A 27,643-nucleotide genomic window follows, 5' to 3' on the forward strand; every position below is an offset into this window, starting at 1 on the left:
TCATCGGGGGCGCGCGCAGCCAGGCCAGCCCCGGCGCGAGCCTGCGGCGCCCTCCCTCGGCTCTGGCTCGTTCCGCCGCCGCGCGCGCCGCCGCGCGCGCCGCCCGCGCTCCCGCCGCGCCGGAGCTGCCAGTCCGGGAGCCAATTAGCGCTCGGAGGCCAGACGGCGGCCACTTCCTCGTCGGCCGGCCGCGCGCTCGGGAGGCTCGGGCGGCCGCGGGGCGGGGCGGGGCACAGCGCCGAGCGGCTCTGACTGCGTTCGCTAGTCCGACGGCCAAGGGTGGGCGCAGGTCCCCTGAAGGCGCACCGCCGCACAGCAGACAAAAAGAAACTTTGGGGCCCCCGGAGTGCCGGCTGGCAGGGCGTTCAGTTGGCTTTTCGTGCTTGGTCTCGAGGCTCCGCCGCTCCAGGAAGCGCGATGTCGAAGCCGCCACCCAAACCGGTCAAACCAGGTAAGGGAGCTGCTCGCGGGGTCCCCTGGCCGCCTTGGTGCCCTGCGCTTCCTCTGCCACTTGGCAGGGCAGACCACGCACGTACCCGGCCTGGAGCCTCGCTCTCGGGAGCCGACCCACCGGGATGGGTCGCTTTGTTGCGTTCGCAGAGGGGAGAGAAGCATTTTGGACAGCAAGAGGATTTCCAGGATTAAAAAAAATTTTTTTTTCCTTTTAGAGAGGAGTCGCCCTCGATTTTGCGACATTATCATTCGCTGCAACTTTCTAGTGGGTGTGATGGCTACTTCCCATTGAAGCTTCACTGGAAGACAGGGATCTTGCCCCTCTTAAAGAAATACATATATGTATCTATGCCTTGCAGTGGTCTTTTAGCCACTTCCTCTTTTTTTTCAGTGTGTGTCACTGTCAAGTTAGAGTTCTTGACCGGCCAGAGCGAACGGGAAGTGCTCTGCTTGCAGGGTGGGGTGGGTGAGCGAGTGTCCTTTGGGACTTTTGAGAGGAGCCGCTTTTGAAACTGACCTCGGGATCTTGGGGAAAGCATTTAGAAAACTCTGTACTCTAGCTCGTGGCGAGGAGAATCTCGGCTGCGGCAGAGTAATCTCGGCTGTTGCAATTCGGGAGTGTCACTTTATCGTGCTGTGCAAGTCCTCTGCCTCCTCTCCCCCAATGAATTTGCGGGGTTTAAGCTGGAGAGGGTGAGATTACTAAATTCCTCCAAGCAGTGTTCTTGGCCTACAGTCCCTGTTCATTTTTGATTCTATTCTTAGAATATTTTCTGTGATATGGAGAAAGGAGAATGTGAAAGGGGCTGACGTTATTTCAATTCAGTACTGTAACAAACTCGTGCATTCATTTGGTGAGTAATTACGGGAAACGTAGGAAATGGAAGATAAATGGCCCTGATACGCTCTCGGGTTGTTTCTTCCAGTCTCCTGTAACTTCAGTATAGCAGGAGCTGAAATGTGTCCTTTCACATGAAATTTAGAAGTAACCTTGGTTGCAAGTACTACACCTTTCATGATTATCTAGTTTTCTTTCTTTGCCATCATACTGTGGCAGTTTCAAGTCATTTTATTTGAAGATTATGTACAAACTCATATCTGTGACAGTCATTCACCGAGGACTTAAATTTTTTGGTGGGCTGGGTGTGAAGGAAGTTGCTGGGACTTTGGCTTTGCCGTGAGCAAAGATGGGGCGGGGCTAGTGCTGGGTTCTGTGTTTCTTCATAAGTAGAATCTGATGAGGAGTTTGCATTTTAAGAGCACGTGTAGGAGGTAGCAGCTTTCTAAAATCAGATGTAAATCAGGACCTCAAGTATCCAACAAAGCCGTGTTGTTCTTCTTTGATCGCCAAACAAACTACTTTATTTTAAAGAATGTCCTGAGAAGTCCATGAGCTTTTTCATTTCTCTAGACCTTCAAGTGATGTCTGTGCTGCAGCTGGAAAAGCATTGACTGCGATGTGCAAGGGTGCGCATGAGTAGTCGGGCATACTCAGGTCTGATGGAAGGATCGCACTGTTACCGTTGGGGATACACTCCCACAAACTGTTTTGTTGTTGGACATCGCTGCGTTCTCCTTCTCTTCAGCAAATCAGAAAGCAAATGTTTGAAAGAGCTTTGACTCCACACTGATTTTTAAATGAGATCCGAACTCAAGGTGACCACAGAAATCAGTTTGTGAGTTTACTCATTTACAGTGAGACATTCTACTTTCAATCAGAGTTGAGACATCGCATGGCCTGGCTTAATGGAAAACAAAACTGTCCCATTAGAGTAGTGGCACGCACGTACTGAGTGCCAGGCACTGATCTAATCACTTTACATGTATTAACTCATTTACTTCTCACAACAACCCTGTTGGGTCAGTGCCATTATTGTTCCCATTGCACAGGCGAGGAAATTAAGGCAAGGCACAGAGAGGTTAAGTAACTTGCCCAAGGTCAGTAGCCGGTAGAGCGGAGCAGGCAGGATTAGCACTGAGGTCCCTCTGGTTTCAGAATCTGTGTTTCTTACTCATAATGCTGTTCTGCCTTAACATCACTGTGCACCATTCACATGCATGGTCTTGTGTATGTTAGAGCTGGTGGGTGGGAGTGGAAAGGAAAGTGCCTCTGGTCCTCAGTCAGATTTTCGGATCACAGATGGCATATAAAGGTCACCCCCTGGCCAACAGCAGTGAGGAGAGTGGTGTTGAGCTCTACACTCTTGTCCTGCAGGCAAGATGCATGGGTGAAAAATGTCTGGAGCAGCTTGAAATTAGGGGTGGGGGGGGTGCATTTAATTTTTGGCTTCTTAATTTGTTTATACCCTGCCTCATCCCAGGTGTTAAGAAGGCAAGAAAGGGCCATTTAGGAGGAGGGAAGAAGAATAAGAGGAAACCAGAGGAAAGGTTAGCTTACAGACATGCATGTCCCAAGGTCCTCCCGGGTTTCTAAAAGATGGCCATAGATTTGGCTCTCAGCTTCCGGCATAAAGATAAAAGATCAATTATAAGATTCCTACTCATCATAAAATTAAAATGTATTACTTGCTCTGAGGAGAGTTACTTTAATGACCCTGAGATCTGAGATAAACTTCCCATGGGTTCTTTCAAAGTGTTGGAGTGAACCGGACATCTCTATAAGATGGTCTCTATCATGGTAGTAGTCCCTGTAGCTTCCTGCACAACAAGACCCCAGCAAAACAGCATGGTTCAAGTCCACACGCAGTGCCAAAAGGAGAGGAGCTAGGTGAGGGAGCACATAGGCCTTCATGGAAGATTTTAGTAGCAAGAGACATTAAGCTATAATGTCAGTAATATACCTATTGGGATGATTGGCATATGTCCCATAAGGGGACCATTTTCTTTTGTACCTTCCTCGGGTTACACCCGAGTGTGGGTTTGCAGCCACATCCAAAATTCATTTGCTAAACATTTCTTAATATATGCAGCTAATCTTTTAGGCCTCGTGCTAGATATTGGGGTTCCAAGGAACAATAAAATAAAGTCTCGCCCATGGAGGTGTCGAGCCTGATGGGGCAAATTTATGTATCTTAGACAATATCTTAGATTAACCTATATCTATAATTGGATGGCTGATCTTACCCATTTTGTTAAGAAAAATCTTGGTATTAAAAATAAAAGTAATATGTTTTTTCTACCTCTTTTTTTCTCCAAGCCTCAAAATATATATTTTTTATTGTAGAAAATTTAGGAAATACATATAGAAAAATAATATATAAACATAGAAATACCATCCCTGCCTATCTAGTGATAATCACTGTTCTCAGGATTCTCCAAATCTATTTTATTCAAAAAAGAAAGCACAGTTATCCTCAGAAGGGTGTCTCAGTTTCAATTTTAAGTGGTTTGCTGTTGATTGGCTGATTTCCTACAGTCAGTAAATTATCATTTACAGTCTGCTTGAAAATCAGTTGTCAGGGCGCCTGGGTGGCTCAGTCGATTAAGTGTCCGTCTTAGGCTCAGGTCATGATCTCACGGTTTGTGAGTTCCAGCCCCACATTGGGCTCTGTCCCGACAGCTCAGAGCCTGGAACCTGCTTCAGATTCTGTGTCTCCCTTGCTCTCTGCCCCTCCCCCACTTGCACTCTATCCCTCTGTCTCTCTCTCTCTCTCTCTCTTAAAAATAAATAAACATTAAAAAAAAGAAAAATCAATTGTCACATTTTGACTTTTCCTTTCTTACTGATTTCTTTTTATAGGGTCACTTTTGGCCACTCAAGGTCTGTCGTTGAAACTCTCCCCTCTAATTATCAGATGGGCCACCATCTAATATGGTTTTTAGTCATGACTTAATAGTCTTTAGCTTATTCTGTATGGGACCGCCCTCCTTCTTTGGGACCAATGTAGCCTCTCAGTTTTATAAATACAGCACTTTTTGTTCTTTTCAGCCACCCTCCCAAGCCTTGCTGATCAATTAGGGTGAAGCCACCTGGCTTCTCAGAGTGTAGAGGACAGCTTGTATTCTCACAAAGACTTTTTTTTAAAAAAGACTTTATTCTGAGACTTCTGTAAAGATGGGCCAAAGGATATTGAATGAGATTTGAACTAGAATCGTCTCTTTCTAAGCCGGTTTGATAACCCTCCACTGTAGTTGGAAGCCTGATGTCTGACCTTGACCAGTTCTTTTAAATGGCTTATTGATCTTGGTGGTGGAAATAAAACAGCGTAAATATTTTATGTGTCTTATGAAAATAAATTCGTGGGACTTTGAAAAAGCAAATGTCAGTATTTGGGGTTCTTTTGTATTTACAGTAAAAACATAAACTTCAAAGATGTCACACATATGCTGCTTATGTAACACTGTTGAGAGGAAAAAGGTCTTCATCTAAAATGATTGGAACTTTTGTGTATTTTTTTTCCCCTCTGAATAAATAAATTCATCAACGGTGAGATGGGGTTGGCTAGAAATGTGCACTTGGATAGTTTCCTTCATAAACTTGATGCTGCATTTATGCCTGGTGGCAGAATAAAGTTTGGAAAACATTCTGAAACTTCCAGAAGGATGATTATGATGATGATAATAATAGCTAACATTTATTTGGCCCTAAGTATCCGGTACTATGCAAAGCATTTTATGTGTTCTATCTCATTTAATTATTCTAACTTCCCTATGAGGTGGGTCCTAATATCCCCATTTTATGGGTGAAGTAGGACTTAATGAAGTCAACTAAGCCACTTAAAGGTCTCAGATCTAGGAAGTGGTGTTTTGGTTTGACCTGAGAATGGCACACTGGCCTTAAGTCCAAGCTATGTCTTTTGGACAGAGAAATCTATGAGGATCTATTAGATTGGCTTTTTTGTTTTTGTTTTTTAATTTGTTTTCACATTTATTTATTTTTGAGAGACAGAGCAAAGCAAAGCGTGTGTAGGGGAGGGGCAGAGAGAGGGAGACACAGAATCTGAAACAAGCTCCAGGCTCTGAGCGGTCAGCACAGAGCCTGATGCGGGGCTCGAACTCACGGACCGCGAGATCATGACCTGAGCTGAAGTCGGACACTTAACCCACTGAGCCACCCAGGCGCCCCAAGGACTGGCTTTTGTTTCAGGCAGCCACCTTTATTGACTTAGGCAGTTGTGTTATTTGCATTTGTGTTGTATAACTCCCCTCTTTCAATGCTTCTGTATTAGACTCTGAGATACTTTTTGAGAGTAGAATAACCTTTTATTTCCTTGTAACTTTGCAGCAGCTAAACTTTTTATTCATGGCAAATACATAAAAAGTCTAGATACATCATAAAGTCCTTGTCCGGAAGAAGGTGGAGTGGGCTGTGGTTGGGAACATCTTCTAGCTACACTATAAAGCAGCAAAGGCTGGAGGCAGTATCCATCGGTACTGTTTCTGGAAACAGTGGCGCCCTCTCCGTCTTGTGTTCCAGCATTCACACAGCTTGACTCCAGTGTCACCAGTGCAGTGAGCTTTTCTGACACACCTGTGTAGGGGAGGAAAAAAATCTTCCCTCTACCTTCTTATGTTCTGTGTCCTGCAAATTAAGCTAATACAAAAATCGGATTAACAGGAAGAAAAGGCATACAAGTTTATTTGATGTTTTCAGTTTTACCTGCACGGGGGCTATACACAAAAGAGGTGACAATCCAAAGAAGGGGTTGATTTGAAAGCTTATGTGCCATTTTGGAAGCATGATACATCGTGGAGAAATGACTAGACAAAGGAAAGAGGGGTTTTGGTTTCTAGGGGCAGTAAATTATGGAAAGGTAAATATATAGGGAAGTAATCGAAGATAAGGATTATTTTAGTAAGGTTTGTTTGTGTAGACACTACTACCTGTCATCTCCACCTCTGATAATAAAAGTTTTCTTTCTTGTATGGGGGGAGAACTCCTTCATGAAGGAAATTTATGCCCTGCTTTTAGGTAGATGGGGAGAAGGAAGAGAGGCTTCAGAGGCAGAGAGGCTGTGTCTATTTTTTCTCAATTGCCTTCAGCTCAAAATACTTCTTATACCAAAGTGGCCTCCTTTGGAGTGGCATATTCTGACGCCCTTCACCTCATACTTCATGTCCGGTGAAAACCATTGCCAAAGTTGTACTCCGTTGTTTAATGCTCAGGGGAAGACAAAACACATGAGAGACCTAGAGAGAGAAGGAGAGAGGGAGAGGGACGGAGAAACGTCTTTCAGTGGGCTAATGTGAGCCGTCACATCAAGATTTTGTATCAGTTTGTCAGTCATACTTCAGTAAAGCTGGGGAAAAAAAGACGATCAAAAATATTGAAGGAGTTTGGGGAAAAACTTAAAGATAACAGTATAGAGAGAGCTCCCTGGTGCTTTTGAACGATCACGTGATATTCCACTGTCTCTACCCAGACCCATGTTAGATGGTTGCACAGTAGATTAGAATGCACTTTTAGATTGTTTCCACATTTACATAGTTACAACAGCCTGGCTGCTTACTTGGTGTGAGTTGATCTGCAAGAGAAAGTCCTGGGGGTCTGATTGTTGAATCAGAGCGTATGTGCATTGTCATTTTCATAGACATTTCCGAAATGCTCTCCAAAAAGGTTTTACCAGTTTACCTTCCTACCAAAAATGTGTGCACATGCCTTAAACAGAAACATTTCAGTGCACAGGATAGGAGACAGGAATCAAAGGGCTGGGAAGTCCAAAGCAGAGAATTTTGAGGACGCTTGGGGTGTGTCACCTAAGGGGGGAAATTTAAGCAGAGTCTTGAATGCTGAGTAAGAGTTTGCTAGGCAGAAAAAGCGGGAAATGTCATTTGACTCGGGCACAATGAGATAACTTGGTATGTCCTCCAATCTCGGTTTGCCTGACTGCTTGGAGCTGAGCTCCCCTCTCTCAGAGAAGCCAGGGGACTTGGTCTGCACACATGGAGCTGTGAACTGGAGAAATTTGTTCCGAATTAAAGAGAAAGCCGTCGGCCTGGAGTAACAGATTGTGGAAAACAGTACTGCTCCCTGCAGAAAGTGAGACTGTCCGCGTGTCAGCCCTGTGCGCGCATATCTGCTTGTCTGTTTGTCAGGATGTTAACAATGGCTGTGGGTGTTTGGGGTGCAGCCAAATGTTAAAGAGGGTCACAGCTTAAAGTCACTTAAGTCGCTGGTGGGACTGTGGTGGCCACTTCCTCTTAATGAATTCTTGCTAGTCACTTCCCACTTTATGCTTGGGCATCTGTAGAATTTTTAGAAAATCACAAGGCAAATTCCTCACCCTACTCTTGGCGTAGGACTTGGGGGAGAGTTTTGTATTTGTGGATTTGATTCACATGGGATTTAAAAACTCATTAGCATCCCTTAGAACTTGATAGACTACTTTGGTTTAATATTCTTTGGACCAAAGAATGCACTGAACGTGGTCCTTTTCTAGTCTGGGGCGCTGGATTTCCAGGGAGCCTGAGGCAATTTGAATTCAAGTTTAGGAAGACTCTAGAGACCCAACTCAGTTTATTCTCCTGCTGGAGGGTCTGTCTCAGGCCCCCTTACAAGTCTCTGAAGGCAGCCTTGAAGTCTCTGTGCCATCCTTTGACCCGGGGATTTTGCTTGGTTCTGATAAAGTCATGGATTCTATTAAGGGATTTCCTCAGCTAACAGGAGACATTTGAATCGACTCACTTGCAAGAGACAAAGAAATGACTTCCACCTGGAGAGTATTCTGGAGTGGCTGGGTCTTCCAGAAACCTCCTAATCCGACCCATGCCTTGGGGGGACCCGCCTCCGAGTCCTAGCTCCCCGAGCATGGGTGGGGGCGGCCAGCCCGGGCAAAGCCCCTGGCCTTTTGTCACATCTGGCGGGCATCTCAGACCACAGAGTATCTTAGATTCCCTTGCTTGACAAAACCAGACTCTTGTGTGTCTAAAATGTTGCTTACCCAGGTTTACAGGATTTTGCGGCTGCTTTTTGGGCCTGTTGTTTTGATGAGTCAGCACAAGCTTGTCGACTGTGGCCCTGGGAGGACCTAAACAGAAGGTATTCTTGCTGGTTTTTTAGGCAGGAAACTGGCTGTGAAACACTCATTGCAACAGAAACCTGTCCCTCCAAAGTTCATTTTCTTTATTTTTGTTTTTTAAAGTTTGTTTTGAGGGGCGCCTGGGTGGCTCAGGCAGTTGAGCGGCCGACTTCGGCTCAGGTCATGATCTCGCGCTCCATGAGTTTGAGCCCCGCGTCAGGCTCTGTGCTGACCGCTCAGAGCCTGGAGCCTGTTTCAGATTCTGTGTCTCCCTCTCTCTGACCCTCCCCCGTTCATGCTCTGTCTCTCTCTGTCTCAAAAATAAATAAACGTTAAAAAAAATTAAAAAAAAAATAAAGTTTGTTTTGAGAGAGAGAGAGAGAGAGAGGAGGGGAGGGGCAGAGGGAGAGGGAGAGGGAGAGAGAGAATCCCCAGCAGGCTCTTCACCATCAGCGTGCAGCCCATCGCAGGGCTCGAACTCACCAACCGTGAGATCGTGACCTGAGCCAAAATCAAGAGTAGGATGCTTAACTGACTGAGCCACCTAGGTGCCCCCAAAGTTCATTTTCTTAATACTGTGTCAAACTTGACATTGTTCTCAGCCTTATTCTTCTGTTAGGGAATAAGTCATTCCCTTTTATTCCTCTGCACTCAGGTTCTAAATATGAGTCACGCAAGCAGCTGCCAACCAGAACCTGGGCCTATGAACTGCTGAACCGTCAAGTAGGAGTCACTGCTTAGGGGTGACTGTCCACTTCCTCTTTCAGGGAGCCTGTCACATCGACAGGCTTACTTCTAGTACTTGCTTAATGCCTTCCTCCTCTCGAGGGCCAATTCTGTACCTAAGTATTGGGGCTCTAAAGGGTGCCTAGGACTTGACGTTGGCTTGGTAGGAGCTCTGTTCTCCACAATGGGCTCCGGCCCACTTTCTGATTTTTGGTTGGTACCAGGTCTCTTGGTGTCTTGACATCTGGTCTAGCACTTTTTTGTTTACTGGCACAGGAAATCTGCTTCCTAGTTTGCCCTGAGTCCTTGTCATTGGCCTGCTTTTTCCCTGCTTAGGATACCTGCTCCATATCACGTGGACCTCTGGCTAACACACCTGTGTCTTTCCGACATACTATGACCCTAAGATTAGTGTGGGTCCGTGTCTACTCTTGAATGGATTTCCCCTTGGTCTCCCTTCATTTTCCAGAACTAACCTTTGGCAGACCTGAATGTCACAGCCAACTAGCTGTTGATTAAGCTCTCATTATTGTACCTCAAGGAGTCAGGGCCACATGTCCAGAGAGCCTTCCAAGAGTATCTCGCTGAAGACTGAAGTTTTCCTCTGAAGTCACCTGGAACTTGGCTCCTTCTACTCTTTAATTCCCCAGGGTAGTGGGAACAAAGTCACTGATGCACATCTGATGAACAAATTGATCTGCAGTGTTAAACAAATCACTGATTTATCAACATCCCCTTCCCAAAGGTATTTACATTAAAGAATAAGATAAGCTAAACACAAGATTCCCGAAAAGAATTACCTTTTTAAATGAGCCACTCTAATGGTAGGACTTCAGGCATGAAGACAGGCTCATAGGGTGATATAAGGCCAAGCTGTGATTTGGAGGAGGCGGAGGCAGAATACAGTAATGGGTGCCTGGGTGGCTCAGTTGGTTAAGTGTCCCACTCGTGGTTTCTGTTCTGGTCGTGATCTCCTGGTTCGTGGGACTGAGCCCTGCATCAGGCTCTGTGCTGACAGCGTGGAGCCTGCTTGGGATTCTCTGTCTCTCTGTCTCTCTGCCCCTCCCCCAGTTATGTACCCCACCCCCGCAAATAAATAAATAAACATTAAAAAAAGAATATAGTAATGGAAAATGGACATTAGTTTGGAAATAAAGTTCTGGCCCCCATTCTTTTATTGACTTGCTGGGTCGCCTTGATGAGTGAGACCACACCCATTCTGGTCCTAGGTTTCTTCATTTGCTTCTAAGTGTTCATTGCCTGAGACTAACTTTTCAAATAATCCCGCAGGTTTCTACATCATTTCATTCTGTGCTTCTTCTGGAGCCATGGGGCATTTTCAGTGGTCCTCTACCCACTGCGTTGCTGCTTCCAATGCTCAGGGCCAGACGATTGCCCGCAGATGGAAGCATTAAATACTTGAAGGACTTTTTCCTAAGTCCAGATTTCCATGACAGAGAGAGGGGAAAGGATGGGAAGAGGGTTTGGGTGGAGACATAATATATTCGTAATTAGACCTGATCTGATTTCACTTAGACTCTAGCTACATAGGACAGTGGAGTTTGTTTTTGTTACTGTTTTGTTTTTTTTTTTCCTCAGTTGCCTACAGGCATACAGCATCAGGGTGACCCTGCAGAAATGTGGCCAATGACATTCCAGTGGCATAAAAAAAAAAAAAAAAAAATTGTCATTCCTGAATGGCTCTTGGGACTTTTATGTTTGAAAAATGTATAAAGTCAATTATAACTCAGTGACATCAACTCTGTAGATTTGAGATTTAAGGATATACTGCTAGTTTTTTGAAATTAAGTCTCTGTGCAAAATATTGTTCTCCCATCTTGTTTTTTCCTGTCTGTTTTGGAGGTGACAATTTTAAGCCGTGAATTCAAGTTCAGACCTTGCTTTGTAGCAGTTCTCAAATTTCATTCCAGGAAGGAGGGTTTTCAGTGCTTCTCTTCAGAAGAGAGACACTTGTTCCACCAAGAGAGTGGTTCTCAGTCCACCTGTCACTTTGTAAGTTACGTAGGGCTCACACAGAAACCAGAAGCTGGGGTGCCTGGGTGGCTCAGTTGGTTAAGCGTCCGGCTTCAGCTCAGGTCATGATCTCATGGCTCGTGAGTTCAAACCCCACATCAGGCTCTGTGCCGACAGCTCAGAGCTTGGAGCCTGCTTTGGATCTGTGCCTCCCTCTCTCTCTCACTCTGTCTCGCACTCTCTCTCAAAAATAAAATAAAAACATAAAAAAATATTTAAAAAACCCCAGAAGCCACCTTGTTTGTTTGTTTGTTTGTTTTAATTTTTTTTAACGTTTATTATTGAGAGACAGAGAGACACAGAGCGTGAACAGGGGAGGGATAGACAGAGGGGGAGACACAGAATCTGAAGTAGGCTCCAGGCTCTGAGCTGTCAGCACAGAGCCCGACGTGGGGCTCGAACTCATGGATGGCGAGATCACGACCTGAGCCAAAGTCGGTCGCCCAACCAACTGAGCCACCCAGGCACCCCTTGTTTGTTTGTTTTTAAAGAAAATAATATTTATATACTCCTAGGGATATAATGATAAATTTAAGAACATAACTGTACATTGTACATTGTATTCTGATCAGAATAAATGTTATTGCTCTAATTTTAGAACTAAAAAAAATTGTTCGTAGTTAGAAGTTGAGTATTAAGTCTCTACTAAATGTCTTAAGACCATAGGTAAAGAAACTGGAGTTTGTTAGACCAGATGATGAGAGAAGGCAGGTTACTTCTGTAGCTGGACAGTGGGTACTGAAGGAGAGCGAACTCCTAGTAATTATTATGAAAGCCTGCAATTTACACAACCCACTGCATGTCGGTGGAAAGCCACCATCCAAGAGAGCACAGAACTTTCCCTCTTCTGTCCCTGTGAACTGGGGTTGTTTTCACTGTCATCCCATCCACATTGTAAACAGCAAGTGTTTCTTCAGGCTCAAGGATTTAGGAGGGGCTGTATTCCTAGACATTTTAGGGCAAATTCCAATGTCTCCATCCCCTGCCTTCCCTCAGCCGATGACCCTGTGTTCATAAAATGATGAATGATCGTCTGGGCATCCATGAATGAAAAGGAATTAACAACACACACACACACACACACACACACACACACACACACACACAAATCCATGAGCACTTTGCAGCCTCAGGAATGGGTGTGAAAGGTACCCTGGGCCTTGGAGTGGCTGAGGTTTTAGCTGCCGAATGTAAGTACAAGACCCTCAGGAGTGTGCTGTCATAGCTCCTGCCCAGGCCTTGAGTAGAACGGAGATTTTCATCAGAACGATCCTGTAATTACCCTATTTTAATTACAGCCCCAGAAAACCACAGCTTTTCACTTGTCTGGCCTTACCACTCTCTAGGGGAAATCCAACCCCATTCTCCTTCCTCCTACGAGCATCTAATCTGGTGTGGGAAAATACCTGAGCATTTCTTTGGGTTAACATTCTCCCTTTTCTGGGAGCCACTTGGATTCCTGGGGTCTTTCCAGGCCTCCAGAGCTCTGTCTCAACCCTCCTTTTCGTAAACCGTCTAGACTTTAAGGGACTAGGCAAGTTGGGAGAAGGAACTGATCGCCTGGGGCATCCTCCCTGCCTGGGCTGAACCTTCAGTGAGCTGCTAAGGTGTGGCCCTGGAATGGCCACAAGGTGTTAGGGCCACCAGGCCCCTCGAGGCTTACCACTTTCAGGATAGGAACCAGACCCTCAGGAAAAGGTAGTAAACCTTGTGAAGGAGCACCGTTGTCTGTCTTGACAGAGGATGCAACTAGGGAGTAATTTCCAGTTTAAAGGTTGTTGTATTAGTAAGTAGATGATCTTGGAAGAAATGAGTGTCTTAGACATCTTGTTGATTTCCTACAGATGGCCTCTCTGAACCCACTCTCCTGTCTTGGGTTCTGTTGTAATTTTGAATATGGGCTTTGGCAGAGTCTCGTGTCTGTGCTGCAGAAGAAAATTTGAGTCCTTTTGTTTTCTGAATGGCGAGGAGCTCAGTTTCAGGGGTATTGCCAGTCATTGCCCTCTCATTAGTTTCTCCTGCTGTGTTTGATAATGTTTCCCATTCATCCAGAGTTTGTATTGTTATATGAGAGTTCTGGTGTTAGTGAGAAGTAGTAAAATGCCCTCAGCTACAGATCTGGCCCCTGTGTGGCCATCAGGTAAGCTTCAAGTGAACACCTTGCTTAAGTTCGGTCTATGTCTCTAGAAATTTTCTTTTTTTGTTCTTAGATACGGTGTGTATCTTTGTCTTTATATTAGGTTTTAAAGGGGCCTTTTAAGTAAAGGAGACATTTTTATCATCATGTTGTCTTGCTAACATGGATTTTTTTTTAATGTTTATTTTTGAGACAGAGAGAGGGACAGAGAACAGGACCGGGGGAGGGGCAGAGAGAGAAGGAGACACAGAATCCCAAGCAGGCTTCAGGCTCTGAGCCGTCAGCACAGAGCCTGACATGGGGCTTGAACCCACAAACCGTGAGATCATGACCTGAGCCAAAGTTGGACTCTCAACCAACTGAGCCACCAAGGCGCCCCGAGTCTTTTTTTTTTAATAATATTTTTGGGGAAAGCACAAGTGGGGAGGGGCAGAGAGAGGGAGACAGAGAATCTGAAGCAGGTTCCATGCTGACGGGCTGACAGCAGTGAGCCTGACATGGGGCTCGAACCCACAAACCGTGAGATCATGACCTGAGCCGAAGTTGGACTCTCAACCAACTGAGCCACCCAGGCGCCCCACTAGCATGGGTCTTTATAGAGGGCTAAGACCAAGGCCTTTTTTGTTGTTGTTCTGGCAACTTTTTATCTCCTGAGTACAATTGTAATTTTCCAATGAATTGGGCATTCATGAAGTCTGAATTTTAAGCTTGTCCACTTATTATTTGCTCAAAATGAAAAAAAAAATTTTTCTTGAAATAAAAATAATTTCTAAGGCCATTTTTAATATTTTACAATCTGAGAGCGCTTCATTATTGCCGAGGTTACCAGATATCTAAATCTGAATGAATTTCCATTTGGCCCCTGGACACTGGTTACACACATTCATATGTTAAAGGTTCCGGCCTGGTGTATTTTCAGACTGAGTGGTGACCCAGTGGTAGGTCACAAAGCCTGTGTAGTGTGCGATGACTAGCATCTTGATAAGAAGGAAGGAAAGAGAATAGAGCAAGAATAGAAGATACCAGAGAGAATCAGTCAAAGTAAGGATAAGTTGGGTTTTTTTTTTTTTTTGGAAGCTGTGTTTTAGGGGTGAGTGTGTGTGTGTGTGTTTCCTGAGTCCCGCTGTGCAACATATTTCTTAATGTGGGTCTCGGAGACATTTGAGACATCTCTGCCCAGTCTGTGCTTATGTCTCCAGGCAGCAAGTATCTCTCCTGCCGGGCTCAGTCCCACGAATTTCCATGACTTTCCTCCTCCCCCCTGCCTGGCCTCCAGGCCTCTGTCTGCATACAGGCTCCGAATTCTGGGTCTGCCCTGCTCCTCTTTCATTGGCAACTCCTCTTATCTTTCCAGAGACAAAGTGCATGCCACCTCTTGTACAGGCTGCACTGACCTACAGGTCTCCCACCGTCAGTGTGACTTACGTGTCACCCTCGGCATCGTGGTTGCTTATCTCCTCACTGACTCAGTGTGTGTGGTGTGTGTGTGTGTGTGTGTGTGTGTGTGTGTGTGTGTGTCTGTGGTGAGATCAAGGAGGCAAAGAGGACTCAATATTAAAAAATACTCTGTTGGGGCACCTGGGTGGCTTAGTCCGTTAGCATCTGACTCCTGATTTCAGCTGAGGTCATGATCTCATGGTTTGTGAGTCCGACCCCCATGTTGGGATCTGTGCTGACAGCAGGGAGTCTGCTTGGGATGCTCTCTGTCCCTTTCTGCCCCTCCCCACTCTCTCTCCCTCTCTCAAAAATAAATAAACTAATAAAAAAAAGAGACCACCTCTGCTGACAGAGTACAGATAACATGAGTTGTGCTTCAATAGGGCATTGGAAGAAACCATGTTTTCCTGATTGTATGTGGGATTCTCATTCTTTGTGGACAATTTAGAAAATAAAGGAAGAAAATAAACCTGGCTCATAGTGGCACCACCCAGAGTAACTGTTAGCATTTTGATGTTGTTTTTTTCTACTGTTTCTTCCATGCATAGATTGTGTAGGTAATATTACCATCAAACCAGCACTTTTTGTATAAGCCTATTCCCCAAAAGCTGATTTTTAAAGGTCGCGATAAACCTTTTTATTGTTTTTACTGTTGAATCTCTATTCCCACGTGGGTACATTTACATGTTCATGCGTTTCTGTCTCTTTTATAATCCTATATTCATAGCTGTTGTGAGCTCAGTGTTTACGTTCCCCCAGAACTCATACCCCCTGTGTGGTGGTATTTGGAGATGGGCCTTGGGGAAGCATTTAGGGTTAGAGTCAGTCATGAGGATGGGGCCCACATGGTGGGATTAGTGGTTTTCTAAGAAGGGAGAATCTCTCTGTATATACTTCTGCATACTAAGGCCGTGTGGACACACGGTGGGAAGGCAGCCATGTGCATGTGAGGAAGAGGGTTCTCACCAGAAACCAGATTGGCTCGTATCTTCATCCGAGACTGCCCAGCCTCCAGAGCTGTGAGAAATTAACGTCTGTGTAAACCACCCAGATTGTCGCATTTTATTATGGCACCTTGCATAGATTAAAGACAGTAGCTATAGGTTTCAAAAACGACAACTTAAAACTTACATTTAATTCTTTAATAGCCCTTCAGAGATGTAATATTACGTATTATACTTTATTTGCTTAACAAAAATGTGAAGATTTCTCTGCTGGGGTGTGATAAATGTTAAATTCTCTTATGTGTGGGAGCAAGATTAGGGTAAATGGCCTCACGGCCTTGCCAATGACGATAAAGACACAAGGAATGACCCCTCACATCAGCTAAAAATTTGTAATAAATGATAATAGCTAAACTTGTGGGTGCATAAAATGCCTTAGGAACTTCATTAAGTCCTTTACGTAAATTGACTTGTTCATTCTCACTTAATCCCAGCCTGCTGGCATCATCCAGAGTCCTGAGGCCAGAAGCCCTGGGTTTAAACCCCATGTCTGCCCCTTTCTAGTTGTGTAGATTTGGAGTAGTTACTTGTCTAACCTCAGTTACCCCAGCTATTAGTAGGCTACATACATAAAGTATTTATTTCCCAGGATTTTTTTAAAGTTTTTTTTTTTTAAATGTTTATTTATTTTTGAGAGAATGCAAGCAGGAGAGGGGCAGAGAGAAGGGGGCTGAGGATCCGAAGCGGGCTCTGCGCCGACAGCAATAAGCCCCATGCAGGGCTCCAACTCATGAACAGCAAGGTCATAACCTGAACCGAAGTTAGTTACTTAACTGACTGAGCCACCCAGGTGCACCCCCGCATTTTTTTTAAGTTTGTTTATTTGAGAGAGCGAGAGCGAGCGAGCGAGCGAGAGAGAGAGAGAGAGAGAGAGAGAGAGAAGGCCCAAGTGAGGGAGGGGCAGAGAGAAAATCCCAAGCAGGCTCCACGCTGTCAGCACAAAGCCCAGCACAGAGCTTGAACTCATGAACCATGAGATCGTGACCTAAGCCGAAATCGTGTTGGATGCCCAACTGACTGAGCCATCCAGGCACCCCCTGCCCAGGGTTATTTTGAAGATTAAATGGGTTGTGGCAAATCAGCACTTTGCATGGTACTTGGTTCATGGTAAGTGTCCCATAAACATGGGTTTAGATGGGGAATTCCGTTTTGGATGAAAGATTTTAGTGTTAGAGAATCTTCTGTCTCAATCTTGGATGTATAGACAACCAGTCATTTCACATAGGATGAGGCTGAAACCCACACTGCTTGTGGAGTCTGTGAGAGACTGATTTGGACCCTTCCTGCTGGGGCTAATGCTCCTGTGGTCTGACTCGTTACTAACAGGAATAGGGGCCAGAGGATAGGGGTAGGCAGACTTTCTTCCATAAAGATCCACATAGTAAATATTTTAGGCTTTGTGGGTCACAGATGGTTCCTGTTGCAACTGCTCAACTCTGCCATCATAGCATGAAAGCAGCCATAGAACAGAATGTATATATGGGTTCTGTTCCAATAAAACTTTACTTACGGACACTGCAATTTAAATTTCAGATAATTTTCATGTGTCTTGTAATATTATTATTCCTTCGATCCTCCTGCTCCCCAACCATTAAAAATGTAAAACCTTATGGGGCACCCGGGTGGTTCAGTCGGTTAAGTGTCCGACTTCAGCTCAGGTTATGATCTCATGGTTCGTGAGTTCAAGCCCTGCATTGGTCTCTGTGCTGACAGTTCAGAGTCTGGTGTCTGCTTTGGATTCTGTGTTTCCCTCTGTCTGCCTCCTCCCCCATTTGTGCTCGCTCTCTCTCTCTCTCTCTCTCTCTCTCTCAAAAATAAACATTAAAAAAATTTTTTTTTAAAAAGTAAAATCATTCTTAGTTCCTGGGTCATGCAATAACTGTTGTTGCTGTCATGGGTCGGCCCTTGGATTCATCTTGCCTTTTGCAGAAAGCAGTATGACCAGTGTCGCCTTTTTAAGTTAAATTCCAAGGTCTGAAATAAAGATTTCTCTTAAGTTCCCTGTGGGGTCCTCCAAGTGACTTTGGAAGCGGTTTGTCTGGGAGTGAAGGGTCTTTGGGGGCCATTGCTTCCTCTCTAATTTTTAGCCAGTCAAGACATAGTTGGCAACGAGCGTGTCCTTTGAAATTTTGAACCCTGTTCTTTGGGACTTTTATGCTATACCGCGGAGAAGAAAGAAAAATAACCAGTAGCTATGGCTCCTGAAGATGTAAAAGTAACCAAGTTTGCTGAAAGGCCCTGAAAAGTATAAGGAAAAGAAAAAATGGATAAGAAAGGCACACTGTTAATAAACAGAACCCTCTTGTCAGAAAACACACTGGCTACTGTTTTTAACGAGTCTGGCATTCCTGCAGCTGAAATCAAGACACGTTTCAAATTCTTCAGTGGCTTTTTTTTTTTTTTCTGGATTGGTTGACGTGGTGTTGGTGTGAGGAGAGATGAAAATATTATGTTCATATTTTTTTATTAGTATATCCTTTAAAGGTACATATGCAAATAGAATTCATTGGAGTTGACTTAATGAATCCGAGAATGGAAGTGCGGAGGAAAGAAACATCCTTTATGGTGGAAACTCTTAAACGTTGTGCTCGCACGATGATTTTCTCTGCAAGGATCATAGCCTCTGTGTTTTATCTTCAAGAGCAGTGGGCTTTTGTGGAATGACATGCCTAGAGATCATTCCCAAGAAGCCTATTCTGAACTAACCACCTCATTTATGGGCGTTGGAATCCACAAAGCCCAGGGGAGCCTGTGTTGGCCCAACAGAGCACAGCTGTTTCCTCTTACCCTGCAGGCGAAATGATGGCCTTGACTCTTGGATACTATCATGTACACTCCCTCTGTTTTGTTTTTGAGCAGAAAACATCCTGTTTCATCCTGCATGTTTAATGGAATAATTTAAATATGTGTAGTAGAACTACTATTAATACTTTTATTTGCCCTGAGAGTATTCGAAGGCGGTGACAGTTTTTTCATACCCACAGAGTATAAGTTAAGAAGTGATATTCCCTGCATTCTCTTAGACAAATGTGAGAACTCTGTGTATATGGTAAATTCTTATTTTTCCATGATGTTCCCCTATTCAAATAATTCTCTTCCTTCTCTTTCTTTTCAAAAGCTCCAGTGTCTGTTCTAACTCTCTGGGGCGTATTGGAGAATATTAGTTTTTACATGCGAGCTGAATTTTGAAAATAGAGGAAATATTATTCATTCTTTAGAGAGTCCTGTACAGATCCCTCATTTGATCAGATAGTGTGGTCACTTTTAAACTTTTTTTTGACTTTGATCTTCAGTAGGATATGTATTTTATCCAATGATCTGATAACGTACAAAAGTACACACACATACACACTAGACCATAGGGATACACAGGAATTCACCTTCAATTTTTTCCTAAAACTGCCATTCAGCCTCGGCCGATTGGCCAAAAGGCGGGGTGCCTGACTTTGGTGTTGTTTCTGGCACACTTGCACTTGTACATGAACGAGGATTGTACATTGCATAGGTTGCCCTCCTGTCCAACCAGGGTGGGGGCACCAGTGACGCAAACAAGGCAGACCTTTGGGATTTATTATCATAACATTTGCTTTGAAAAATAGGTAAACGCTCTGTATGTAACTCTTGCAGTGTCCCCTTTTATGCTTTGTATATGGAAACTCAGTCAACTGAAAGTATAAACATCTATATTTTTTATTGGAGAATAAAATATTCCAAAAATTAAGGGTGTTTGTCAGGCTGTGAATTTTATGTGCCCAAAACCAGTGATACAAATATTAAAAAATGATAGGTATAGATTGAGAATTAGTGTTGAGAGAGGACAGTTGCTAATAATTTTGGGGAAACTGCGGTCTCCTCTGGGGGATAGGCTTCAGTGAAATTGCACCATCAGGCATTAAGGAAGTCTTCAAGTCCAGGAGATGAGGGGTCTTCACCTAAGTCTTGACCTCGCTCGGTTTCCATTAGGGAGGAAGGAAAGCTTCCTAACTTGCTGGCAGAATCACCGCAGGCAGCGGCCATCTTGGCACCAAAATGTCTTGCTTTTTTACACAGACCTGATTTTCAGAGCATCCATTTAATTTTGCAGAAATTAATTCTGCAAATTCTCATTAGTCTGCTGTGGATCGTGCTGAGGAATTACGGTTCCTGCCCTTTTATATCAAATGTTCAAAATGGATCTACCATTTTTTGACAATAAAATTGTAAACATAATACATTTTTTGAATAGAACTTCAGATTTATACTTGCTTTCCAATAGTCCCTTCCGTAAAGCAGCATTTGGCTTTGGCAAGTATTTGGTTTTAACATTTGGCCACTTGGCATTATGCCAAAAGGTGTGTTTGGTAAATTTCTGAACGAAACATCACTTTCTCCATCCATCTGTCCAGTCCCGATGAAATAAACACACAAAACCATAATTATTTGCGCCACACACACTGTACTCTGGTCATTTCTGTTTTAATATTTTTAAAAGCCACGAAATTAGTTTCATGGTGTGCAGTTAAAAAAAACGTTGAGACTCACTGTACTCTGGAGGTGGATAGTAACACTGTCTGGGAGGGGTCGTTTTTGTAGACAGCATTTTAGCCCCACAAAAGATGAGAGGAGGGGTTTTCCAATTTCCTTTCCCAGAAATGTCATGTAAGATCTCAAAGGTATGTTAAGGCTTACAAAAACTGAATGAATGCTACTGCCAAATAATTTTCTCCAGCAGTTGTACCTGTTTACACGCCCACTGACACTGTCTGAGAATTCCAGTTGTTCTGTATCCTTCTTAACACTTAGCACTGCCAGCGTTTTTAGCGTTAACTACCACAGTGGGTATGTAATCGTTATCATAGCCATTTAATTTTTTTTTTTATTATTTAAAAACATTTTTTAAATGTTTATTTTTGAGAGAGACAGAGAGCAAGCGGGGGGAGAGGCAGAGAAAGGGAGACACAGAATGTGAAGCAGGCTCCAGACTCTGAGCTGTCAGCACAGAGCCCAACGCGGGGCTCGAACCCATGGACCGTGAGATCATGACCTGAGCCGAAGTCGGACGCTTAACCGTCTGAGCCACCCAGGTGCTCCTATCATAACCGTTTTAAATGAAGTCCATCTAAAAGGTCTTAGGCCTTCCAACATTTTTTTTCAGTTTATTTTAATTTTTGAGGGAGAGAGAGAGAAAGTGTGTGTGTGAGTGAGCAGGGGAGGGCAGAGAGAAAGAGGATCCCAAGCAGGCTCCACACTGTCGATGCAGAGCCCAACACAGGTCTCCATCCCATAACTGTGGGGTCATGATCCGAGCAGAAATCAAGAGTCGGATGTCTAACTGACTGAGCCACCCAGCGCCCCTGGCCTTGCGATGGTTTTAAGCAGAATGTAAATGAAATGGATCCTCTGTTTCAGATAACCAAGTTCTGATATGTTGAATAGTCGGTCCTTTTGCTGTGAGTGATCCTTTTTTTAATGCTGTCTTTGTGGCTCACTCTAGAAGCCTCTCTTCCACTCCTTCACCAACAGAGAAGAGACTAGAATAGAAACTGTGTGTTTGAGTTTGTGCACCCCACGTCCATCGAAGAGCTCTTTCAGGGCCACAGAGGTGCACCCATCCGCATTCTGTTGGCAGACTTCAGACACAGAAAAGTCTCTTACCCGTTGCCTATACGTGACCCCTCCCAGATCCCCTTTCCCTCTATCTGCCTCCACTGCTGTGGACAAGGATTCGTTCGCTGTAGTCTGGGTTTCAGCCCTCACTCCAGAGGCAAACAGTGTTCCGGCTGATGACTGGTGGACTGAGCCCGTCTCTGTAGGGGCAGGGTGGGGTTGCAGAGAAAAAGGAAGGGTGTGCCTGGCAAGGTGAGGCGCCGGCAAAGTGAAAAGCCAGCAGGGCCCAGCTGCTGCCTGCAAACATGGGAATCTGCTTATCTTGCTTGCATCGGGAGGCCAGCCCTACTGAAATCCTAAATACCATTCACATGCTAGTTCATGTGAGATCCACTGAAAGGATCTTACAAAAGATGGGGCCTCTTTCCAGTCTTAATTCAGGGTGAATTCCAGGTAATTCATACAGTCTCCCTGGTTCCACTTTCTCTCTTTGTTTTGTGTAACCAGCTTTCCGATCGCGGTTGGGGGTGGTGCCCGGAGAAGACATCTGATTTTGCCTCCCTGCCAATCCAAGAACACCACGATTTTATGTTTGTGAATCTGCCTTCTTTAAATATATTTGGAATTCGGATGCCTGGTTAGCTCAGTCAGTTAAGTGTCTGACTTTGGCTCAGGTCATGATCTCGTAGTTCAGGAGCTTGAGCCCCATGTCAGGTGCTGTGCTGAGAGCTTAGAGCTTGGAGCCTACTTTGGATTCTGTGTCTCCCTCTCTCCTGTGCCTCCCTCACTCATCTTTGGTCTCTCTCTCAAAAATAAATAAAAACTTAAATTAAAATGAATAAATAAAATTGGAATTGATCAGTGCCTATCTTGATAATTTATTAAGATGTTTATGACTATTTTTTAGGTGTCAGTGAGGGCAGTGCTATAGAAACACAGAATACCCTGAGTCCTTTAATATTCTGTGTGAACCTGTACACCTATAGAACAGTTGAATTAAATATGTAAAAATGTTCAGTGAATTAAATATCATTAATTATTATTCTCTTGAGAGACTAACCAGGGTTGGTAGACTGTAACCATGAAAGTCATTTTTTTTTTTTAATCTGTATGCAATTCTTTCATATCCTCTGGCTGGTATTTTTGTTTTGTTTTGTTTTTTGTTTTTTTGCTTTTTTGCATTGTTTCTTTTCTGTTTGACTCAGGTTTGAGAATTGAATAAATTAAGGCCCAGAACTTTTATAATATATGGATTAAAAGGGAGCCCCACGAGGCTAACATCCCAACATTAATCAATAAACAGGATCATGTGGGTGAAAGTGTTTTGTACAGCTTCACACAGAGAGAATGTTCCCTTGTATAACCACGTAAAAGACTGGCTTGATGTTCAATGTTTAGTATAAATCAAAATCCAAATAAATCTCCCACTTCCTTTTAGTTGGGAACATTTTAAGTAGGACAATCACGAAAGATAACAAAACTCAGTGGCTTAGGCACACTCCAAGAATTTATTTTTTTTCAGGTTCTTTAGTTGGTGTCGAATTTTACGTAAGCTCATTAAGTTCACATTGGATCTGGTTTCCACAGTTAGCCATAGCTCATCTCGTTGCTGCCATTCCCTCCAAGGATGAGAACATTCTGTCATTATTGATTTTGGTCACCAGTGGACTGCTTCCTTGTATAACTTCTCTTTGGAAAGTTTGAAGTCATCAAGATAACCGCTCTCCCCTCTCAGAGAGAGAGTAGGGTCCACAGGTATTTCTCCTGGCGGCTCTTCCGTTCCGTGTTTCCTTTCTCAGGGCTGCGGGGGTGTGTGAAAAACTCCACAAGAAAACATGTTTCGTATTTGCTTCTGCCTATCAGCCTCCCCTTAGATGAGCAGGGAAGGAGGGGCATTAGAATTCAGACTGCAAAAAATAGTGTTTCCTTGCAAACGTGCTGAGTGACAGGGGATGTGAGCAGGGGATCTTCTGTATTACGGCGTTTAAGAGAAAGGATGATAGCCAGCCCCACCTCCCCAGGCTCCCACTGCCTGCCGTGAAAGTGTCTTTACTGTTCTTGTTGATTATAAAAGTCATACATGCTAAGTGTCATGAATATAAACCGTATACATAAAGGAGAAGGTGAAGGTTCCCCATAGCTGGTGCTACCATTCAAGGGGTGTACGTGTGCGTGTGTATATTGTCAACATGAACGGAATAGTATTCGGTATACTGTTCTGTAACCTGCTTTTTTGTCACTGAATATTTTGCAGGGTCTCTGCTGTGTCAGTGTCTACAGATCTGTCTGCAGTATTCTTAGGATGAATCAGAGTCGATTTACGTAATCCCTTCTTAATGGACATTATGGTCATCTCCCAATTTTTTTGATATTCTAAACCTCTGTTGTTCCCCATGCCATATGTGGCAATTTAACTTAATTAAAATTACATAATGTTTAAATATCAGTTCTCAGTCACGTTAGCCACATTTCAAGTGCTCTGTCGCCATATGTGACTAGCACAGAAGTAGAACTTACCCGTCGTTGCGTGAAGTTCTGTTGGACAGTGCTGTTGGCTGGCTTTCTGATTTTTTTTTCAGTGCATGTTTCCATTCTTTTATTCATCCATTCAACAAATAATTACTGAGTGCCTCCTATGTGCCAGGCAGGCACTGTGCTAGGTACTTGGATATCTTGCTCATAAAACATAAACACCCGTCCTCATAATGCTTAACATTCTATTCAGCAAAAGGTTTTCAGTACTTATTCCCAATAAATATATGTGTATTACAAGTTGCATATGTATCCTATTAAGTTGTTGTATTATAAAACGTAATATATGGAACAAATTAAAATAGGAATGAAAAAGAATAAGACAAAAATGTAAATAACTTCCAAAATAGTCCTCTTGTGTTGCATCTTGGAGACCACGTTTTTGAATGATGCTCTTGTAGGCAGCAGCCGTGTTTAAAGGTTCTTGTAGTAGCGGGGCACCTGGGTGGCTCAGTCGGTTAAGCACCTGACTTGGGCTCATTTTATGATCTCGCGGTTCATGAGTTCCAGCCCCGCATTGGGCTCTGTGCTGACAGCTCAGAGCCTAGAGCCTGCTTCAGATTCTGTGTCTCCCTCTGTCTCTGCCCCTCCCCTGCTTGCCCTCTCTTTCTCTTTCTCTTTAAAAATAAATAAATAATTAAAATTTTTTTAAAAATATGAATAAATAGGGGCGCCTGGGTGGTGCAGTCGGTTAAGCGTCCGACTTCAGCCAGGTCACGATCTTGCGGTCTGTGAGTTCGAGCCCCGCTTCAGGCTCTGGGCTGATGGCTCAGAGCCTGGAGCCTGTTTCCGTTTCTGTGTCTCCCTCTCTCTCTGCCCCTCCCCCGTTCATGCTCTGTCTCTCTCTGTCCCAAAAATAAATAAACGTTGAAAAAAAAATTTAAAAAAAATATGAATAAATAAATGTTCTGTAGTGCTGATATGGAGTTGTTATCACATTTTAAATAGGTAGTCTTTCTATTTTGATATTCCTTCTAAATCTATTTATTTCATGAAAGACCTCTTTTTTTTTCTATCTGTAGACTTCTTCCTACTGTTTGAATTTGTTCTCTTATGTATTCATTTAGTAATTATTTATGAAGTTCATACTGTATGCTAGGTGGTGCTGGGAAATTGAACAGGTCCAAGTTCCTGCTCCCAAATGACACAGGCCAGCAAATCACTTATTCTAACATAAGGTGTTATGGAAACACAGGGAAGGGGCATATTACTAGGGATCTTGTTTGGGAGAGTGGAGGACAGCTTTCATGAATATGATCTCCTCTTTGCTGAGTTATTGCACTCTGTTTTGGGACTTAATGGAATCTTATTTTTATCCAACCGATACTATTTTTCTCCATGTTTTTTTCTTTTCTTTTGGAAAACATAAAGTTCTAAATAATTGATTTAATAATACTAAACCACCATTGATTGTCACATTAAATATCTCTTTATGTAGGGGCGCCTGGGTGGCACAGTCGGTTAAGCGTCCGACTTCAGCCAGGTCACGATCTTGCGGTCCGTGAGTTCGAGCCCCGCGTCGGCCTCTGGGCTGATGTCTCGGAGCCTGGAGCCTGTTTCCGGTTCTGTGTCTCCCTCTCTCTCTGCCCCTCCCCCGTTCATGCTCTGTCTCTCTCTGTCCCAAAAATAAATAAAAAACGTTGAAAAAAAAATTAAATATCTCTTTATGTTAAATGCTTACCTTAAACTTAGATTCTAGGGCTGGAAGGGCTCTATATAGGACAGAAGTCCAAATAGTTGTGTAGTTCCTGTTTTTTGAGAAGGAGAGGCGAAATCATCCCCAGAGGTGTGTGTTTATTCATGCCTTTATTTAACAAATATTTACAAAATACCTTCCATGCTGAAAAACACTTAATTTCAAAGTAAATTTCTCACATGGGCTTTTAATTAGGGTATTCTGAAGAATATAATGGATAATGCTATTTAGAGTAAACTATTAAGGGGTGCCTGGGTGGCTCAGTCGGTTGAGCGTCTGACTTTGGCTCAGGTCATGATCTCGTGGTTTGTGGGTTCGAGCCCCGTGTTGGGTTCTGTGCTGACAGCTCAGAGCCCGGAGCCTGCTTCGGATTCTGTGTCTCCCTCTCTTTCTGACCCTCCCCCACTCATGCTCTGTCTCTCTCAAAAATAAATAAACATTAAAAAAAAATTAGAGTACACAAAATGAAAGAATTGATCATGTGTTTATCTGTTCCCTCTCTTTTAGGGCAAGTTAAAGTGTTCAGAGCTCTTTATACATTTGAACCCAGAACTGTAAGTATTGAGTTTTTAACTTTAAAACTGGCATAAAAACCTAAGGTGATTTCATTTAACACTTCCTCTGGCCTTTTCTTTGATAGCTGTAAAAGATTCATAGGAGTGGATGTTCATTGACTTCCCTGCGGTCCAGAGGTGTGAAAGCTGAGTCCCTGAATTGATCTGAAGGTCTTCCCCACCTTGAGTTTGTGTCGTCCATCCTGTGTGGCTTGTTCCTGCATGGTGACGCCACCTGCTTTAAAAATCACCAAGTGGCCTGCATATAAAGTACATGACCTTATCTCAGTCAGCCTTCCTGTGACTCTCGCCCTGGCCTTCTTTGTTCTTTCTGTTGACCCTCTACCTCAGGCCACTTCATAATGGCACCTTTTACCAACCATCAGGAACAATTTTGTTTTTCTTTCCAAGATTTTATTTAAATTCAAGTTAGTTAACATACAGTGTGGTATTGGTTTCAGGAGTAGAATTGTGTGATTCATGACTTACATACAACACCCACAAGTGCCCTCCTTAATGCCCATCGCCCATTTAGCCCATTCCCCCCCCCCATCCCCTCCAGCAACCCTCAGTTTGTTGTGTCTAGAGCAGTTTTCTGTGTTTCTGCTGTGTACACTCTCCATTGTTATAGTTTCTGGTGTCCATCCATCAATCCACCCATCCATCCGTGATTTAGTGAGCACTTACTATGTGTCGGACCCTGGCCCAGGCCTGGGAGATAGTGCCCCATCAACAGAAAGGGTGGTCTCATGGAGCTGCCATCCCCAGTGTGGGGAGACAGATAACAAATGAACATGACTGTGAGGGCCTGGTAAGTGCTCTGAAGAGAAATAAGGAGCATATAGGGCCAAAAGGTTAGTGGAGAAAAAAGAGTGTTATTTTCAGCAGGGTGTTTGGGGATGGCCTTTCTGTGAAGGTGACGATTGAGTAGAGACCTGAGGGAAGTGAGAGAGCCAAGGGAACAGCAAGGAGCGTCTTTGGCAGGTTCTAGAAACAGCAGGGACGGCAGCAGCTTAGAAAGTCATGTATAAAGAACAGGGAGTTAGGAGAGAGGTTCACAGAGGCTGGGCGGAGAGAGAGGGCAGGCAGATCATGTAGGGCCTCATAGGGCTCATTTGGATTTTGCCCTGGGTAAGATGGAGTTTTGTTTTGTTTTATGTTTATTTATTTTTTAGAGAGAGAGAGAGACAGAGTGCGAACAGGGAAGGGGCGGAGAGAGAAGGAGACAGAATCTGAAGCAGACTCCAGGCTCTGAGCTGTCAGCATAGAGCCCGACGCGGGGCTCAAACTCATGAACCACAAGATCATGACCTGAGCTGAAGTCAGATGCTTAACCGACTGAGCCACCCAGGCGCCCCCCTTTTTTTAATTAAAACAATTTTTTTAAGTTTATTTATTTATTTTGAGAGAGACTGAGAGAGCATGTGGGGGAGGGACAGAGAGGGAGAGAGAGAGAGAATCCGAGTAGGTTCCAAACTGTCAGCACGGAGCCTGATGTGGGGATCGAACTCATGAACCTTGAGATCATGACCTGAGCTGAAACCAAGAGTTGGACACTTACCTCA

At 43.9% G+C, this 27,643-nt stretch overlaps 1 protein-coding gene across 2 annotated transcripts in view; it reads left to right on the forward strand.

The window, feature by feature from the left end:
• Window positions 1-13: 13 nt before the first annotated feature.
• OSTF1 (osteoclast stimulating factor 1) overlaps window positions 14-27,643 on the forward strand; it is a 58,228-nt gene continuing 30,598 nt past the window's right edge. The window contains exons 1-2 of one of the 2 annotated variants that reach the window (XM_043567132.1): window positions 14-451; window positions 26,032-26,078. In XM_043567132.1, coding sequence (XP_043423067.1) covers window positions 418-451; window positions 26,032-26,078 — 81 coding nt within the window. In that variant the 5' untranslated portion in view covers window positions 14-417. The remainder of the gene's footprint in view (window positions 452-26,031; window positions 26,079-27,643) is intronic. The other variant, XM_043567133.1, reaches the window with a different exon arrangement.

This window comes from Prionailurus bengalensis, chromosome D4 (genome assembly GCF_016509475.1).
Source record: "Prionailurus bengalensis isolate Pbe53 chromosome D4, Fcat_Pben_1.1_paternal_pri, whole genome shotgun sequence".
In the NCBI taxonomy this organism is placed as follows: Eukaryota; Metazoa; Chordata; class Mammalia; order Carnivora; family Felidae; genus Prionailurus; species Prionailurus bengalensis.